Source organism: Spermophilus citellus (genome assembly GCF_964194105.1).
Source record: "Spermophilus citellus genome assembly, chromosome: 10".
NCBI lineage: Eukaryota > Metazoa > Chordata > Mammalia > Rodentia > Sciuridae > Spermophilus > Spermophilus citellus.
Window position 1 is genome coordinate 105622652 of NC_138197.1, and position 19741 is coordinate 105642392.

A 19741-nucleotide genomic window follows, 5' to 3' on the forward strand; every position below is an offset into this window, starting at 1 on the left:
AAATACATTAACATGAGGCCTTCAATAAATGGGGAAATTTACAGGACTTTCTTCGTCTTCAGACTGTTCAGAAGAAGTAGCAACAGAGCTACTTAATTCAACTCCAAATTGTTCAGAAAGTTTTTTTAACTTCTCTTCTAAGAGAATATTTTTTTTCACTTCTTCTTTGTAATTATACTTAAGATCTTCAATTTCTTCAAAAAATGAAGGGTCAAAATTTTCCAATTCTTTTTTCAGCTTTTTTATTTCCTCCTAATAGAAGAAACATATTAACTTTAAAAGTTGCACATAGAAGAAAGAGCATGTTTTAGGTTTGAACTGAAGAGATTTAACTTATAAACATGAAAGCTAAAATAACTTGAAGTCAAATACAGTTACAAAGGCAGAAGTATTTTCATAAGATTTGTTAATAGGGTTTTACTGTACAGTATGAAGAACTTGTTAACTGCCAAATTAAATGATATATTATATTCTGAAATTATGTACTAGCCTTTAATTAAAATTTATTAACTCTCGAGAATATGAAATTTAATCTTAAAAGCACATCAATAAGTCAATCAAAATGAACTTTAGTATTCACAACATTGAATTTGTTCTGGTTAAGATTTTTGTTTTATACTTCATTTTTATTTTTCATTACAAATATCTACTTTTTAATGAATAATAACCAACTTCTTATAAGCATATTTATGATCAGAGAAACTTTGGGACTTCCTCTCCTTGGCTAAGTTTAGGCATCTGGTGAAGAGATAAATTGAGCCTTATTGGCTATTTAGAAGAGGCAGTGATAACCAGATAATTATCTATGCTCTTTTTTTCTGTTTACAGAATCTTAAAGTATGTAAAGCATAAAAAAATTTTAAAGTGAACTATAACTTTATGGAAAGGTTTCTAAAAAGAATTTAAAAAGGTACTTAAAGACACTGTTCCAAATGTGACATAAAACGTAATATCTTAAAAACTATAAAGAGCTAGATTTGTTATAACTACTAAATAAATTTACTTTCTAATCCTTTCTAGTTGTTCTATCTGAATGTATTGTTAGCTCTTAAATACAATGAGCTTTGTAATATCCAGGCAAAATATTATAAGAAAAAAATGTAATTCCTGGAATTTTTAAGACATGTACTGAAAACTCAAAGATGGTGATCATAAATTGTTTCTCACGAACATTTATAATACTAATATTAGATAAAATTATTTAATTACCTTCAAATGCTGCTTTTCTAAATCTGATATTTTGAGCTGTGTTTCTAGATCTTTTATTTGTTCCTTTAGTTGATCAGCATCTGCCAAAAAAAGTTATAAAAACTAGACTCACACTTTTTCTATTCTGAATTAAGTTCAACATAAAGGATTTGATTTAGAAAATAAGCAGAAAACTTATGAAACTTAGAGCCTTGAAAATAGGGCTAAATGGTTGAAACTTTCTCAGGCTGTGAATACTATTTTAAAAAATTTCTGTTAGGCATTGTCATTCCATAGCAACCAAAGAGAAAAGGCATCTGCCCGGAGTTAGAAGTGGAGATAAATGCTTTAGAAGCAATTCTTATTTTTCAGAGGAAAAATCCTACAACTAATAAAATCTGTTAGGTACTAAAAGTACATCAGAAAAGCAGACTACTAGATAAGTGGCTAAAACGGTAAGCTGGCCAAATGTAACTTCTATCCCACAAGCAATGGCTACTCCACATAGGTCAGTTACTGTGCCATTAGTATGTGCACAATACCCTAGGGCAGGGTGTTTGGTACAACTAAAACATCAGTCACAGCCTGATACTTTGGCAGGAAAACAAAAGCAAATACAGCACAAAGGTTTGAATTTACTGGATGTGCTCCCCATGTTAACATACTGCTAATTTTATAGTGAGAATCAATAGGCAAATAGACTTTTTAACCCCACCTTTGCTAGATATATAGATCACTTTTTTAAACACTATATATAATGTGTCAAGTCACATGTAACTGTTGAAAGGTAAACATTTTTTAATGTTAAAGTTTGAGAAAATAATAGACAGCAAACAAATGTACATGACTCAAGCATATTCTATTAAGGTACCCTGGGAATGATCCCCTCCCTATGTATAACTAGGAGAAGAATGGAGATAAAAAGACTAAGGAAAAATTTTGTTACGGGATTCTGTTAAGTAACAAACTTTGAAAGATTCCCTCACTTTTGCACAAAGTGCTAAGAAATTTTAAGTTTATTTTAATATTTATATATTACATAGACTGGTAGTGAAACAATGCAGGAAGAAGTGAATATTATGTATAGCATCTTCCAAAAGCTATTTAAATCACATCTATTTTTGATAGTAATTTTGAACTGCCAAAACAGTTTTGGTTTGATTTGGGAGCTTAACAATTAATAAAATATGACAGGCATCTTTGTCTCTTTCCCATAGGAAATATGAAACAAGAGGGCTCAGAAATTCCCTGAGAATACATGTTTAGAAAAAATAGCATGCTTAATGTCAACAGTATTAAAAGGTCTTTTGCACTACACTATGTCTGGTCTTGTACAGTTCAAGCTGAGTGCTATCAGAGATATATCAAGAGATTAATGCATGTAATTTTATTCACCAAGAGGCACTACTGCATAGTGGTTAAGAGCAGGGAATAGCAAGGAACTTTGGAATTTTGTTGAATTAGGTTTTCATCTTGCCTCTACCACTATCTAGCTATTATAACCTTGTGGACTGGTTATCAACCTTGAGTCTGTTTATCACATGAAAAATGATGACAACAAAACTTCTCTGTAGGTTATAAGAATAAAGTAGAATGCTTGTGAAGCACTTAGCATAATGTCTAGTACAAGTCACACATGATGGCTTTACTACAAAGTAACATCAGAGCTATGATAGAATATTGAAAAGGCTACATGAAATAGTCAAAAGATTGTTCAGATAAAAATTGATATAATCTTTCATGCAAAATTTGGCACTTCCATTAAGTCATTAATGGAACCAGAATTAGTTTATAATAGCAGAAACTCAAATTCAAATGTCCATGAAAAGGTAAATAAATAAATGTGGCATCCATGCAATAATCATGATTATAAAATCATTAAAAGAGTGAGACAGATTTGCATACAGACCTCAAAAGATGTCCCTGATATAGATAGTAAGTTGGGAATATGGTATGAATCCAATTTTATACCATCTTCCAAGAAAATATTTATACATATATATAAAATAATATACATATTATGTCTATTCTCTTCATTCACAGAAATTATATCACTATTGCTGGGGGAAGCATGTACATACACATATTTCTTCTTATATAGAGACAAATATTAGAAATATGAACAAAAAAAGCAAACCCTAATAAAAAGTTGGGGTAGCTAACAAGTCTTACAAAATATATTACCAGGTGTGATGCTTTCAACTCTGCTTTGGTCCTTGTTATCTTCTATCTGATGGATTAATTCTGCTTTTTCTTTATTCAGCTGATTATTAGCTAATCTAAAACACAACAATAATGTGTTTTAAAAACAAGAGACATTGCTCCAGAAAATACATAGACATTCCTTATCAATTAGTGATGTACAAAACCCCAAATGTGCTAGTATTCACCAAGGTAAACATCTACTCTATGTTGCAATGCCCCATTTTGCAAACCAAGCACAGAAGCAAATGTCTTCATGTTTTTCTTAATATGTGACCAAATGTGTTTTCAAAGAGTTTTATTATGAGAAGAGCCCAGTGGAAGTAGGCTATACAGACTTCCAAAGGTAAAGAATTACTTGTTCTTTCTTTCATTAGTATTTTGCCTCTGGGAAGCCAAAGTTTAATTCCATCTGTGCTGTTACGAAAGTTTAAATTACAAACTGGCAACTTATTTTTCAGCATCTAGTATGTAAAATAGGGACTGTCTGGTATCAGAAGGATGAAATAAGGATTGAATGAACTCATTAGGCAGCCAAGTTGAAAGACCCTGTGTTTCTAGCTTTAGGAAACCAAGTTATTTAAAAAATAATAACTTAAAAAAAAGAAAAAGAAATAAGTCATATGAACACAGAATGTACCTAAGAACTTGAAGCTCCCGTTTAAGGCCTTGTTCTGTCTCAGTACCTTCAGGAACATGTTTGAGAATCTCAATCTTTAAGAAGATATAAGTTTAGCACAGAAATATGAGGTTTTATAAACACATTTTTAATAAAGTAGAATATTAAAAGTTGGGTTTCAAAGACACATTTCTATTTCTTTTTACTATTCATTCATTCAACAATTATTAACTACTGTATGTTAGGTATTGTCCTAGGTACAGAGGATATAGCAGTGAATATAACAGCCAAAGTCCCTTCTTGCATGGTCCTTTTAGTTAGTGAAGACAATAAGCATATAATGTGATATGATATGTGATAACAATCCAAGAGAAGAAAGAATCATCAAGAAAAATAATCCAGGACAAGAAAAGAGAGTAGAGAAAGGTAGTATTGGATTATGGTTAGGGAAGGACTCTGAGGAGCCTCCATTTAAAGAGAGACAAAGTATGGGAATGGACTATGATAATATTGGGTGAAGAGTATTTTAAACAAAGGAGTATTTGCAAATATTTGAACTTTAAATGAGTTTGGTTTGTTCAAAGGATTGAAGGAAAGCATATGGCTAAAACACTGAATTAAGGGGAAAGTGGCATATGATGAGACTGAAGGAAAAAAAAAAAAACAGGTGCAGACCAACTATGTCTTTACAGGTTATACTTCACTATAAAGTTTTATTCTAGAGTAACAGAGAACCATTGTAAGATTCTGTGTGTGATAATGTTATAATAAAAAATTGGGGTAGCTAACAAGTCTTACTGTTATAATCTGCTTAATGCTTTCAAAGGATTATTTGAAAACCACGTAGACCAGAAATATGGAGGTGAAATGACATGAGACGGGAAGCTAAGACACCAGTTAGGAGATTACATAAGAATGGTAGTGATGAAGATGCTGCACAGTAATCTTATTTGGGATATATTTGAAAAAAATAGCTGAAATGATTTAATCATGAAAAAGATGTGAGGAATCAGAAGAAATAAAGTTAATGATGATCTAGTTTTTATCTTACATAAATGAATGAAATGGTGGTGCCATTCAGTTAGATGGGCCTCCTAGGGAGAAATTATCAAGTGTTGTTTTTTTCTACTTCATACAATGCAAGGAATTTCTTGACATTTGATGCATTATTTTATCATAAAGAAAAATCATATTGCATGCCTGTTGTTCAAGGTCTTCATTATATTTCTTAACTTTCTGTTCTCTCTCTGTTGCTTCACTTACAAGCTGTTTAAGGTCAGTAATGCTTTGATTTTTTTTGGCAATATCTGCTTCCAGTTCTTTCAACTTCGTTTCATACATTCTAAAAGAATAAAAAAAAATAGTATAAATATGGCACATAGCTTTTCTTAATCATTTAAAAGTCAGTGCAAATTATCACATTAAAAATAAGCAATAATCGTACTATCTATAGTCTCTTAGGAAAATTTCTTTTAAAAGGTTATGTAATTATTTAATATTATTAAAAGGTGACGACAAGAGAGTCAAGAGAAGTCTCCCAGCTCATACACATACTTCTGTGCAAGGGGCCCCTGAAGAGCTTGTGGGTCCATACTAGGACTATGGGGACAGAAGTAGAAGCCATGGGCAAGACTGCTAGCGCCCACGAGGGAATATCAACATGGTGAAAGGAATATGCGGTGTCAGTATACCAACTCTAACTTCATAAACACACACTGCTGCGCCTGAATTTGGAGCTTCACAGTTTTGGAAGTATGACACCTGGATCTATTAAATGAAATACTTTTGATTTCAGAAAATTTTTATAATATTTTATATTTTTCTTCCTATTATTACACATCCAGCTTTAATTGAAAAGGCAAAGACAAGAGATAAGTATCCCTAATTCACAGATGAGCTAATTAGAGAATTTAGATGTTTCCTAAGATTATAAATAATGATGAAGCCTGAATTTGACCACTGTAAAATTGTAAAATTAAAACTTTCTCAGTCAAAAAACAAGAAAATACAAAGTTAAATTCATCAGAATACCAAATTCACATTACTAGGTATTCTTAGGAAGATAAAGATGGTAATGAAAGCTTTTCTCATTGTATGTTATACAGAGAACAGATATCCAGGCAGAAAAAAAAATAAAAATAAAAAGACATTTCATTGAGAAGGAACAAATTATTCAAAAGCGCAGCTCAGAGAAACAGTGCATGATGGGAGAAGGATGAAGTTTTTAATCTAAAAGTCCAGATTTGCAACCATCAAGAAAATGATAATATTTCAGACTTCAAAAAAATTTTTTTAAAAATTGAGACTCATAGTTGTACAGGTACGCCATACCTTCTAGGCTGTCTTTTATAATATTCAAACTTTTCCAAAGAAAGAAAAAAAAAACCCTGAAATGCCTTAAGCTAATTTTAAAAAGCTAGTATTGCTCTGGAAACAAAATCTGAACAGTAAATGAAAGGACAGTTATGATTGTCTAAATATATTCAAATAGCTTTTGATAGACCTTAGAAACTTAAATTAGGAGGGAATGTTCTTAATTTGACAAGGACTATCTACCAAATATTTGTTAAAGATGAAAAATAGTGATCAGAAGTTTACTCCTTCACTTCCTCCATTTCTCTGTTCATAGCCACCCAATTACCAATTACCAATTTTCTAATTACCCTATCTAAAATGGCCCCCAAATAACCCTGAGCTATCTCAGCATAATGTAGGACACAGAATACATGTTAATAAATTTTCTGAGTAAAGAATAACGCAACTATAAGGATTTCAGCATGAAATAGACCTCCAGTTCCAAAGGTGCCCAAAGTGCTCTCTAAACAGCTTCACTGAGTTGGGTGTGTGCTATCACTCCTAGACCTCAGCATTAACACTTTTAGACCCAGCCCCCAATGCCAAGAGTGGGGATGGGAACAAGACAGATTTAGGGAACTTGAAGGTCAAGAATCAGAATGAGGCTTATCTCTGTCAAGAAGCTACTACCTGGACTTTTTTCTTCTTCAAACTGGTTTATTAGAGACATTGTCTATGCTTAGTTACTTGTACAGTTCTCAGAACAACAACATATAAGTGATCCAAAATATAAAAAGTTATCTTCAACTATGGTTAAGTCTCATACCAACTGTTCACAAATTGTATTAATTCTTTTACCCTAATAATTTCTTTTATAGTCTCACAGAGTCCTTCTAGAAAAGGAAGATGGGGATTATGTTCTCCACAAATGAGAATAACTTAAGCCCACAAAGATATATCATTCAGTCAAGGTCACAGTAATTAGGTCTATCTAAACTATAAAAGTCACCTGGCTCTCAAGGAACCCAGGCAAGATAGCTTTTGAGAAGTAATATGCAGCTTAAAGCACAGAATCTGGGAGTAGCAGGTACAGAATAAATATCTGCTGAACAAATACATCTCAGAGTCACTCAAAATTCTGAGATCTTATGTGATTACAGAAGAAAAAAATGAATGACCAAGAAATGAACACAGAGTCACAGCTGGTGTCCAAGAAGAAAAAAATGGGACCTTTCTTCCCTTCTTAGAATCACAATTGATATTTGCACCCTAATACTCACCTTCTGACAGAATACTTATTCCCAGTTTGTAGATGGAAAAAGTGTCAGCTACAGGGCAGAAGGATGGATTCTGACTTATTTTGGTATGGTATCAGAACAGGAATCAAGGACTACTTCCCCAAGACCACAGAGACTTCTGGGCTTTTAATATGCCTGCTTATTAACCTTTCTCTTTTCTCCTTAGACTGGGCTGATGGGGCAAGTACAGTGCAACAAGCCTTATTGTGGGACTCGCTATAGTCTAACACGGCTAAGATTCCCATCCTATTTGTAGTGATGATGGGTGCCACCCTGTCCCCCATCAAAGTCATTCTAAAGAGCAGGTAGGGCAGATGTAGACTTCAAATGGGAAAATAGGAAGGTAAGATGTCTTTGCCTTTTGAACTGGAGCAACAGATGTGCTGATGACAAAGAATACAACTTCACAGAGGAAAACTTTTGGTGGAAAAGGACAAAGGCTGGGATCCTACTGGTTACTAACTTCTAGACTTCTTGAGTTGGAAATGGGAATGACACCAGTCTTTTAGCAACTTATCATAGTCATGATGGCAGTATCATATAAATTAGTTTCACAGGCAGAAATCCCACATACCTATAGAAAAGGTTCACATGGTGGGAAAAAAACCTGAGTACCAAAAAGCAGAGGCCAGAAACACTAAAGCTGTGTTGCATTTATCTACTGAGGCTTTCTGAAGAGAAACTTCTCTAGTATTTAAGTCCAAATAGTAATGCAGTTCAACCTAGATCCTGTATGTCACAGAATGTGACAAGACAGCTCAAATGTTTCTAGCTCATACTTGAAATAGAAAATGAACAACAATCAAGAAGCTGTTGTTGCATGTGTGCACAAGACTCTGAGTTCAATTTCCAGCATTGCAAAGTGAAAAAGGAAGCTGAGATTTCAGTTGAAGAAAAGTAGCACTCAGGAAAAGATGGGAAGTGTTTGCCCAGGCTCATGGCTGACAGAAGCTTTACGATGCACATCAAGCTCTATGGCCCAGTTCTGTTCCGTTCTATGCTCTGCCATCCAAACTAGTTAAATGTTTTAGAGAAGAAAAAGATTTTCTGGAAATGCTGGCATAGAATAAAAGGGAGTAATATGCTAAAGTAAATAACAAATTATTCATCAGGAAATTTCTAAGTTACTCAGAATGGGCTCATCTTTAAATCAATGATACCAGAATCAAACATGATTAAATGCTGGGCAAGTTTTGAACTATTTGGTCCTACCTGGTAACAACAATTGACTTCCAGCTCTTGCTGTCAGCACCTTCAAGTTGTGGACCTCTACTTTCTGCAATCTGTAATCTCTTACTAGTCTCTTCTAGTTGAACCGTCATCTTCTCATTTAATATCTCTAAATTATTCTTCGATATCCGTAGTTTCTCTGCAGCTTCAGTTTCCTATCATTAAAAGATAATTAGTTGGCTGGGGATGTGGCTCAAGCGGTAACATGCTCGCCTGGCATGCACGGGGTGCTGAGTTAGATCCTCAGCACCACATAAAAATAAAATAAAGATGTTGTGTCCACCAAAAACTAAAAAATAAATATTAAAAAAATTCTCTCTTAAAAAAAGATATTAGTACATTATAATAAAACATAACACTGTCCTCACAGATACAATGTATTTGAAATTACCATTACAAATTAGAAAACATAAATAACCTGAAGTTCTAAATGCTGATTAAATCTGAAATCAAAATGTTTCTCTTTTTCTAAAACATCAATATGATGATAATTAGAACAAAAGATCATATAATGAGCTCAGAGAAATATATTTACAAGTAATGGACTCTAGTGGTTACTTTAAATTTTTCATTGTTTCTCTTAATATTTTTAGGATAATTAGATAGACTGTCTCTTTACACATTTAAAAGATTCTGTGTTTTGATTTCCTAACACTTAAGACACCTGGCTATAAGCATAAGCCATATGTAAATAACAGATTGTTTCTATTATTAAACATCCACCTTCAAGGAACAACATTACTCTGGCCTTACAATGCATTCAATTACTATTCTAACTAGCTTTCACAATATTCATTTCAATGTATTCACTAAATTATCCATATAAATAACAATACCAACTTGCTTAGAGCAAGGAATATATTTTGTCATTTAAATAGAAAGAAATCTTACTGTTTAACCAAAGAGTTTCATATACTTCTCATTGGAAATTAAGTATTGTTCTAAGGCATGTGCATAAAGATTAAGTCACTTAAATCCTACAGCAATTCTGTGAGATAGGTATAGTTCTTATTCCCAAACTTATATATGTGGGAACTGAGGAAGAGAGATTAGTTTAAGTAGCCTGCCCCAGTTCCTAAGATTAATATGTAATAGAACTAGGAACTGAATTCAGAATGAGTAGCTTTTAATTATATTGACTCTAAATTTGTTTATTTCAATGTCCTTCAAAGTAATGACAGGCATATTCTTAAATCTCTCACTACAATTCCTAAAACACTTACTAGCTACTTTAAACAAATGCTCTTATCTACTTTCAGTACTGCCAAGATATACTACTTAATTAAAACATAAATTAATGATTATAATTAATCATAAAAGTCATACCTTTTTAAGTTCTTTACGAAGCCTTTCATTTTCAGCAACAATTTTTTCTGTGCCTTTGGTCTTGGATTCATAGTGCATGCTCAACTCACGTCCAAGATGAATTTTAAGTTTTTCTAATTCAGCCTGGTGATTAAAAAAAGAAAAAAGAAAAAAGATCAAAACAAGGTAATCAAATAAATGGTACTTGTAAACTCATAAAATTTAATTCAACATAGTTTTAGAGACTATATTTGATATGATTAGAATTAAGGTCTTTCCTTAAATACTGGTCATCTAGAATAGCAGTACCCAACTCTGGCTACACATTTGATGACTTAAAATAAAACTACAAAAACAACCCTCTCACTACACCTATCTTAGAACATGTCATCAAATAATCAGATTATTCAGGACCTTGGGCACCTGTATTTTTAAAAATACACAGGTAATTAATCTATGAGAAAACATAGTGAGAAAACAAATTGGTCTTGAAATAAGGAAGATAAGGGGAGCCATTCAGTAACTGTTTTTACCTTTTCCTCCAATTTAGGTTTTTCTGTTTGCATAAAATATGTACATGTATTAAAGCCATTTTGTAGAATGTTTAAATTTTTCCTAAAAAATTAAAATTAATAAAGCACTCCCATTAAAAAATGATCATACTAAAAATGTTACCTTTAACTTTTCATTTTCTAGCTCAATATTAGCCATTTTTTCACTGGTCAGTATTCCTGATGCTTTTTTCAACTGCTCATTTTCTTTCTGGACTTTTTCAACTACTTTTTTCATTAAACCAATAGTTTTTTCTAGTTCTGGGATTGTTTTTCCACTTCTACCAGACTGTAAGAGAATATGCCAATTTACAATTTAACAAACATTTCATAGACTATGATACGGAAGTACCAACACAACAGGTTTATTACTGTGCTCATTATTAATAATTCCTAATATTTGATCCCCAAACCTGTGTTAATTTAAAATATCCTTATAACAACCTATAAGATTTATAATTCTCATATACAAAAAAACCAAGACTTAGAGAATTTGACATTCCTACAAGTACATAATTAGTAAGTAACAGCTTAAATAGTCAGGCTTTGATGTCTGATCTAAATAAATAAATTCAAATATTCTATTTAGCTAATGTTCTTTCCAGTATACCAAAATTTTCTTTAAATGGAATAAAATCAAAAAGAAAAACTGAAATATAGCTCATCAGTAATCAAATTTTGGCTGCAATTTAAAAGATGCAATTTTCTCTAAGAATAGCCACTGCTTAGGAATTCAGCTTATGTTCAATATAATAGAAGACATCTGAAACAAAAAACCTTGTATAAATATATCAACAGAGGAAGGCTACCCATCAATAAATTTAATTTCTTATAATCAAAAATAGTTCATTGTTTAATAAAATCATGTGCTCATTTAATTTACATTTTAGTTAGCATTCATGCTATAGCATGAATAACCCTGATATATAAACTTTTATATAACTAACAAACATATTTACTTCCTTTATAAATTAAAAAATTTTTAGAGCAACATAAAATTGTAAATTTTTATAGTGTACACATATATTTTCATTTTTGAAAAATATGTTGCTGATCATCACAAAGATATTTGCTCTGAATATTTTTCTAATAATAATAATACTCTTCGAATTTTAACTAAATCCATCATATATTTAACATTATTACTGGAATGAGTTTTTGAACTATGATTGGTTTCATTTATTTATGCCACTCACTAACATGAAATCAATGGAGGCCTAAACCTTTGGTCCTGGCTTCCCAAGCAACATACTCACCCCTCTAACATGACCAAGTTTTCGCTCAACTTCAAACTTTCCTTTCTTAAGAAACTCACACATTTCCTTCAAATCTCTTACTTGATTCTGAAAGATAAAATATGTAGCAATCTGACATAATTATGATCACTGAAAAGGAAATAAAAACAATTCATCTGAAGTAACGTTTTCAACTGTACAGTCAAATTAAGCAAGTGGGTCTCTAGACTAACAAGAGATATTCTGAACTAAAGACATATGTTCAATTAATAAGAGAATATTTTATATATAAACTTTCAAGAAATATTTTCTATATTACTGCCTTAGGGTACAATACAAATTTGGGATTAGATCTCTGAACTGTGCCATAATTTACACATATAGATCAATATTCACGTGATACAAAAGGAGAGAATAAAGTTCTAGCCATGACAAAAAGAAAAACTCCCATCTATAGGCTAACATATAGAATACTGAATTTAAAAACCCAACTTATTAAGATCAAAATAAAGCCAACTTTCTAAAAGAAACAATTATCCTTATATTTTCAAGTGTGACCATTGTTATCACTTAACATCAACTTACATACTATATTGACTTGTTTAAATGTAATCTTACCTAACATTTTATGAATATGCATTTTTTAACAATATAAGTAAATATAACAATTAGATGTGTGGTGCAGAAATGTTACAGGCATTTGATTTTCTTAATATAATAAAGCCCATTAAATTTACCTTTAGTCTTGGCAAATCTTTATTTGCTTGTTCAAGCTGAAACTTTAGCTCAATATTTTCAGATGACAACTTCAAGTTTTCCTTCTGAAGCTCCTGTTCTTTTTGACAATGTTCATCTGACTCTATTCCAGAAGTCTTCAGGAAAATTAAATTTGGAATTTTTAAAGTTTAATAAATTAGAGCCAGATAAGACATACTGAATTAGAAAATACTATATCAAAAGGAAAATTTTTTCTCAAGAGGATGTGAAAAAATTGGAGAGCTCTAAAGAAAAGATAATTAAGTTGGAATATAAAACTTACAGATAAAAGTAATATAGTTTCCTTTTATTTAAAATAGAAACCTTCATATGTATAATGTTTTCATACATACTCTCATAATAGTTAAATAGTTTATGCTGGTTTTGTTACTGCAAAATAAAGGTTGTATAATTGTTATACAGTAATATTATATCCCTCCACCCCCCAAATTGTATGTTAAATTTTAACTCATAGCACCTTCAGAATGCAACCTATTTGGAGACAGGGTCTTTGCAAAAGTAATTAAATTAAAATGCCATAACTAGGGTAGACCCTAATCCAGTATGACTGGTATCCTTATCAAAAGGGGAAGTTTGGGAATTTGGACCCAGCAATGCATAGAGGAAAGAGCATCTGAGGACATAGTGAGAAGAGGGCCAGTTACAAGCCAAGACTTAGAATAGATCTTTCCTGTAAAGACTTCAGAAAGAACCAACCCTGCCCACACCTTGATATTTGAACATCTATCTTCCAGAATTGTGAGACCATAAATTTCTGTTGTTTGAGCCACAGAATCTGTAGTACAGATATCCCTTAGTCTCCCCTGGAGATCAATTTCAGGACCATCCCACCTTCCCTCAAAGGATACTAAAATCTGTGGATGGTCAAGTCCCTTAAATAAAATGGCACATATGCATATAACACACATCCTCCTATATATGTTAAATCACCTCTAGATTATTTATAATACTTAATACAGTGTAAATAGTTAATTATAATATATTGCTTAGGGAATAATGACATGAAAAGGTCTGTATATATTCAGTACATATGCGATTTTTTTCCTGAATATTTCTAATTCATGGTTGGTTGAATCCTCAGATGTGGAATGTGTGCCTACAGTGGGCAAATATAGTTTATTCAGTAATGGCAGCCCAAACTATGCACTCTAGTCTAAAAAAGAAGCGCCTCAATTCCTTCCTTCTTTAGAAAGCAGTTCTGTATTCCTTGAGGTAATTACTCCCTCTCTGAAATGCATTAATACTACATTTGCATTTCTTTTGGCAAGAATCTACCTTGGTTATTATTTATGTTCACTTTTATTTCTCAGGCTAAACTGTAAGGTATTTCAAAGAGAAAACTGTGCTTGACTATTCTTTCTATAAACTGGGTTGATTACCTCCTACTTCATAGAACTGTTACAGCATCATATAAAATAATTTTGTGAAAGTGCAGAGCATGGCTTTAGTACTTTTTCCTTAAACTTTCTCCATCTATTGGTTCAAACGCTTCAATTGGGTTCAATAGAGTCAATAATTCCATAGACATTATAGTTCTTAAAATATATCAATAAATCTACATGTTATACATGGTTCTATTAATAGTGATTTAATTATTGAAATCTATATTATACTTGTTACTTTTGTTAGAAAGTAAAGTAATTCCATAAATGTATTTTCTAAGGTAAAACACAGTAAAAGCAAAGAAATCACAATACAGGAAATGGAAAAGTAAAGAAATTTTGGACAGATGTCTGATTCTGATGAGGCATAAGCAGAACACTGGCAGGAAGACTGCATGTGTTCACCAGATTAAGGGAATGAGTATGCATAGGCATATATTAGCAAGAAAAAGAAGATGCCTATAAACCACAGTAACATATTCCCACTTATTCAGACTACCCAGGCATATATTCTAATTCAGTATGATAAATTAACATAAAGTAAATCCTACCAATTACAAGACTATCAAGTTTTTGAATCTTATGAATAAAGGCACTAGAGAAGATATCTTTTAAGTTCACTTCAGACATGGGAATATTTAATTCTTTGTCTCTAAGCTGTTCTGTTTCCCTATCTTTGTCTCTTGTGTCTGTGGTAGCTATCTGAATCTATGAATGCTAAATCACCTATAAGTACCACTGATTGATAAATAAAAAATATTTTAATTAATTAATAGAGAATAATTTAATTAATAGAGAATAATTCTATGTGATGAAGATTTTACATGAGAATAGTTTCTAAACATATTTCTCACTAAAATATGAATGCAATTACTATAAGTGAATGTGAATCACTTTTTCTTTCTATCCTCAGAAAATAAAACAAGATATTAGATCATATTCTCCTAATCTTTGGAAAATAAATTCTAATAAAACTTTCTATTCATGATAATTTAAATGGATTCTTGTATGATGAACTTCATAGGATTTCCCACGTGTTTTATTGAAGAATGATCCCACTAAAAGTCATAAATTGCTTAATATCAAATCCTTAGTGGATGGAAATTAGATAATACATACTAGGCATCTCAAATTTTCTCATTAATTATGAAGTTAAAGAAAAAAAATTATGAACCTGGATAAAGAAATAAAATAAGAATTAAATCACTTTCATCTATTTTCTCCTAGATGTGTAATATTAGCTGATGTTAGGCATGACTGGAACATCAGAGGTAGAAAGGATAAAGAAAAAGGGCTACATGTTATTTGAACTGGAAACAAGCTTGTCTTAATTCTGTACTTCAATATAAATGGATCCAAAGTAGTATATAAACAAAAGTTCAGAAACTAGAGTTAGATTGAATTTAAAGCCTGATTCTGTTTCTACAGGGTCACTAAAGATACTTATTCTTTAAGCCTCCTATGTAAAATATGAACAATATTTTGCAAAATATTTTGAGAAATATACTTAGGTACAGAGCCTAAAACAACACAGACAACACATGAAAGCTCCCTTTTCTCATTATTAAAAAGTATATTACCATCCATGGCAAAAAGATCACTAAGTGAACCTGCTATATATCATTGCAACAAAATATTCCTGATATTCACTGTAGTGAGCTTTTACTTGCAAACAGCTGTCTGAATTAGAAATATCTAAGGCAATATACTAACACATATAGAGTGCCTTCTTTCTACTACTATTCAGTAAGTTCTAAACTGAATTAGGAAATGCAAAACCACTAATTTTGTTAATAATCAGTTAAAATTAGGGCTTAAGGCAAAGTTTATTAATAGTTCCTGGGTTTTTTTTGTTTGTTTGTTTGTTTTAACAAATGCTACAGATTTTATCCCATTGGAACTATATGTTTTTTAGAATTGGCCTAAGAAAATTCAGCTAACGAAGAAATAAAGGAATGTGAAAATTTTACCAGGGACATTCATTTCTTGGCTGAATTGATGAGACCAGTTTCATGATTTGTATGTGCACCATCCACAGCACAATGATTCACTGTATCAGCAACTATGGAATTATTATGGTCCTAGATAGTAGATTCTCTGGGATCTGCATAGTTGTGAACCACATCTTTAGCTGTGTGGCCCCTTTTTTCTTTCCTCTCATTTTTACCTATCTCATTCTCTTTCTCATTTTTATGTTCCTGCCTACCATTTTCAAAATATTTTGATCAACTTTCTCAACTTTAGGATCTGATGCAGACTCAAAATTTGAGTCAAATCTCTCAGGTTATCATTAGTTGACCTAAATGGACCTGATCTGTTTGACACTGCTTCTGATTTAACTTAGTAGGAACTACAACATTTTTACTTTGTGTTTTTTTACACCATAGGGTATTAACGATAATGTAACTGTTTCTGGAATTTATTCTCTATTTTTAAATCTTAGAGTTTTTTTTCCTTGTTCCTGAACAAAGTGTTCTTTTGTGAAAAGTATTACGTCTGTATTTATTAACACTACTAAGGGTAGAATACATAGTTGCGTCACATACCAAATTCTGTTGAAGTACAAGAAACATGAAAAGGAAAAAACATAAAATATATGTATTATTTAAAATGAGATCAAACAAACAATTCTACATTATTCATTAATGAATCTTTTATAAACTAGAAACATAAACATGAGAATAGAAACATTACTACAACATTTTCACATTTAATTATAGGCTCCTATCATAAAAAACTTCATGATAGCTTCATTTAGAATTTTTAGAAATCAATTGTAATGAAGCTTTATGCAAATATTAAAGTCTTAAGTTATTATGTTAGGATTAAAGAAGCTACTATACATCATTATCTAGTAAAAATAAAAGTTGAATTTACTATATTTGATATTAATGAGAAGAATCTAATGTTTCTGGAATGAACTGATTATGCTTTTATGTATTTAAAACTAGAAAGAAAAGATGTATACTCACTGAAGGCTTAGAATATTCCTGCTTTGAAAGTTGTTGTTCTAAAGCATGAAGTTTTTCTTGAAGGTATTTATTTTGTAAACGTAAGTCTTCTACAACAGAATCTCGAGGAAGAGCTTGATGGGTCCTACAAACAACCATAGACTCTGTATTGTAAAATCCTAAATTTTACAATTTTACTATATTAAAATATAGCATAAAAGAAAGAAACTGCAATATATTATTAATAAAGTATGTTTTAATTTTTTCAAAACTCCAAAATTTTAATATAAACGTTGCCATCACAATTTATATTTTAAAATAATCCTCTACAGAGGATTTAATGAAGGACTCCTTTAAACTGTCAGGTAAGAAATGAAGTTTGACCAATAAAAAACAATTACAGAAATACATTCCAGCTGGGAGCGGTGGTGCTTGCCTGTAATCCCAGAGGTCCGGGAGGCTGAGACAGAAGAATCGAGAGTTCAAAGGCAGCCTCAGCAACTTTGAGGCACCAGGCAATTCAATGAGACTCTGTCTCTAAATAAAATACAAAATAGAGCTGGGATGTGGCTCAGTGGTGGAGTACCCCTGAGTTCAATCCCCGGCACCAAAGGGAAAAAAAAAAAAAGAAAAAAAGAAATATACTCCATATTTTTAAATAGCATGTATATCAATTTATATGTCATTATATAAGACAGTTAAAATATCTACTATTCTAAAAAGATTATGTAATAAATGCATAATATCCATGGTCAGTCTCAAAAAGCTCAAAGATATAAAAAATTTCTTAATGGTTCCAGATAATAATCTGTCACTTTGAATCTAAACATGTCTACCTGGTCTACATCACCCTCCACAATCTGGCACAACCAACCTTATTGTCCAGGAGACTACCTTTATTCAGGCAAATAAATCTACTTTGACCCAAACATGAACTATTCACTCTTGCCTCTATATCTCTGCTACAGTGATTCATATCTGAAATTGATCCTTAAAATTCAGAAGTTCTTTGAATTTGAAAAGAAGACAAGATAGTTTCTTGTATGAAATCTTCTCCAACTACTACAGCCTTTACAGATTAACACATAGAATAATAATAATAATAATAATAATAATAATAATAGGCCCTTAAAAGCGTTAGAAGGTTTCAAAAGTAAAATGATTTGATCCTTGCAAAAACTACAAAGGCTAACTGAAAGAGGTTTGTTTGTTTGCTTGTTTTTAACATAGGTTTAGATTCAGAAAAATGGAAGAGAAAGATCCATTGCTGGGACTACACAGTAACTTTAAACAGTTATCAAGAGAAAGAATTTCTTGATCTTTTTTTCCCTATCAAGGAAAATTATGAAGAATTTAAAAAATAGTAACTTAAATGGAAAGAGGATGGAATGTAAGTTAGCAGTCCACCAGAATATTATGTAAAGGTGCTCTACTTATAGGTCCATATCACATTCATACTGACACAATATTAGACATTAATAAAGAAGCATTACTCTCAAAAGTACAGGAAATGAAAACAAAATTAAACTGGATTATATCAAACTAAAAAGCTTCCGCACAGCAAAGGAAATAATCAACAAAATCAAGAGACAAATACAGAATGGAAGTAAATATTTACAAACTATACACCTGACAAGAAATTAATTTCCAAAATAGATAAAGAACTCTAAAAGCTTAACAGCAAAAACAATCTAATTTAAAAATTTCAAAAGAAGACATGCAAATGGCCAAGAGGCACATGAATAGAACATTCCAAGTCATTAGTCCTTAGGGAAATGAAAATCAAAACCACAATGAGAAAATCAAAACCACCTCACAACAGAAAGTCTATTATCAAAAAGACAAAAGATAATAAGAGCTGGTAAGGATATAAGAAAAGATCTTTATATACTGTTGGTGGGACTATAAATCAGTAGAATGGAGGTTCCTCAAAAAATTAAAAATAGAATTACCATATGATACAGCAATACCACTATGATGTCTAATGTATACACACAAAGGAAAGGAAATTGTTATGTAGAAAAGACATCTGAACTACAATTTTTATTACAGTACTAGTCATAGTAGTCAAGAAACAGAAACAATGTAAGTGTCCATCAACTAAAGAACTGATATGTAGTACACAAACACAAACCATGGAATACTATTCAGTCAAATCCTGTCATTTGTGACAATATGTATGGAACTGGAGAACATTGTATTAAGTGAAATAAGCCAGACACAGAAATACCACATGATCTCACTCATACATGGAATACAAAAAAATTTATCTCACAGAACTTGAGGGTAGAATAGAGATTAGGGAGAGCGTGCAGAAAGGAGCGATGGGAAAAGGTTGGTTAAGGGATATTTAGTTAAGATAGGAGAAATAAATTCTTGTGTTCACTAGGGTGACTACAGATAATAATAACGTACTATATTTCTCATAAAAATAATAGATTTTCAATGTTTTTGTCTCAAAGAAATGATAAATGTTTGAGGAGATAGATATGTTTTCCCTGACTGAACATCATACAGTTCATACATGTATTAAAACATCACAGTAATATATTCAATTTTTATGTCAATTAAAAATGATTATAAATTTTCAAAATGAAGCAGTAAAGGTAATTATTAAAGATTAATAGACAAAGCCATGGTAAATTTATTAAGGATAAATATCACATCTAGATATAATATGTAGATTCCAGACTTTGACAATGATTATT

General features: G+C 31.4%; 1 protein-coding gene across 2 annotated transcripts in view; it reads right to left on the reverse strand.

Annotated features, from left to right (window-relative positions):
• Window positions 1-21: 21 nt before the first annotated feature.
• CEP290 (centrosomal protein 290) overlaps window positions 22-19741 on the reverse strand; it is a gene marked incomplete at its 3' end in the record, with an annotated part of 84849 nt that continues 65129 nt past the window's right edge. The window contains exons 43-53 of one of the 2 annotated variants that reach the window (XM_081309701.1): window positions 17055-17178; window positions 12661-12795; window positions 11945-12031; window positions 10813-10977; window positions 10159-10281; window positions 8815-8987; window positions 5210-5351; window positions 4031-4104; window positions 3373-3467; window positions 1210-1289; window positions 22-252 (exon numbers count right to left, since the gene is read on the reverse strand). In XM_081309701.1, the coding sequence (XP_081165827.1) occupies window positions 22-252; window positions 1210-1289; window positions 3373-3467; window positions 4031-4104; window positions 5210-5351; window positions 8815-8987; window positions 10159-10281; window positions 10813-10977; window positions 11945-12031; window positions 12661-12795; window positions 17055-17178 (1429 nt within the window). The remainder of the gene's footprint in view (window positions 253-1209; window positions 1290-3372; window positions 3468-4030; window positions 4105-5209; window positions 5352-8814; window positions 8988-10158; window positions 10282-10812; window positions 10978-11944; window positions 12032-12660; window positions 12796-17054; window positions 17179-19741) is intronic. The other variant, XM_081309702.1, reaches the window with a different exon arrangement.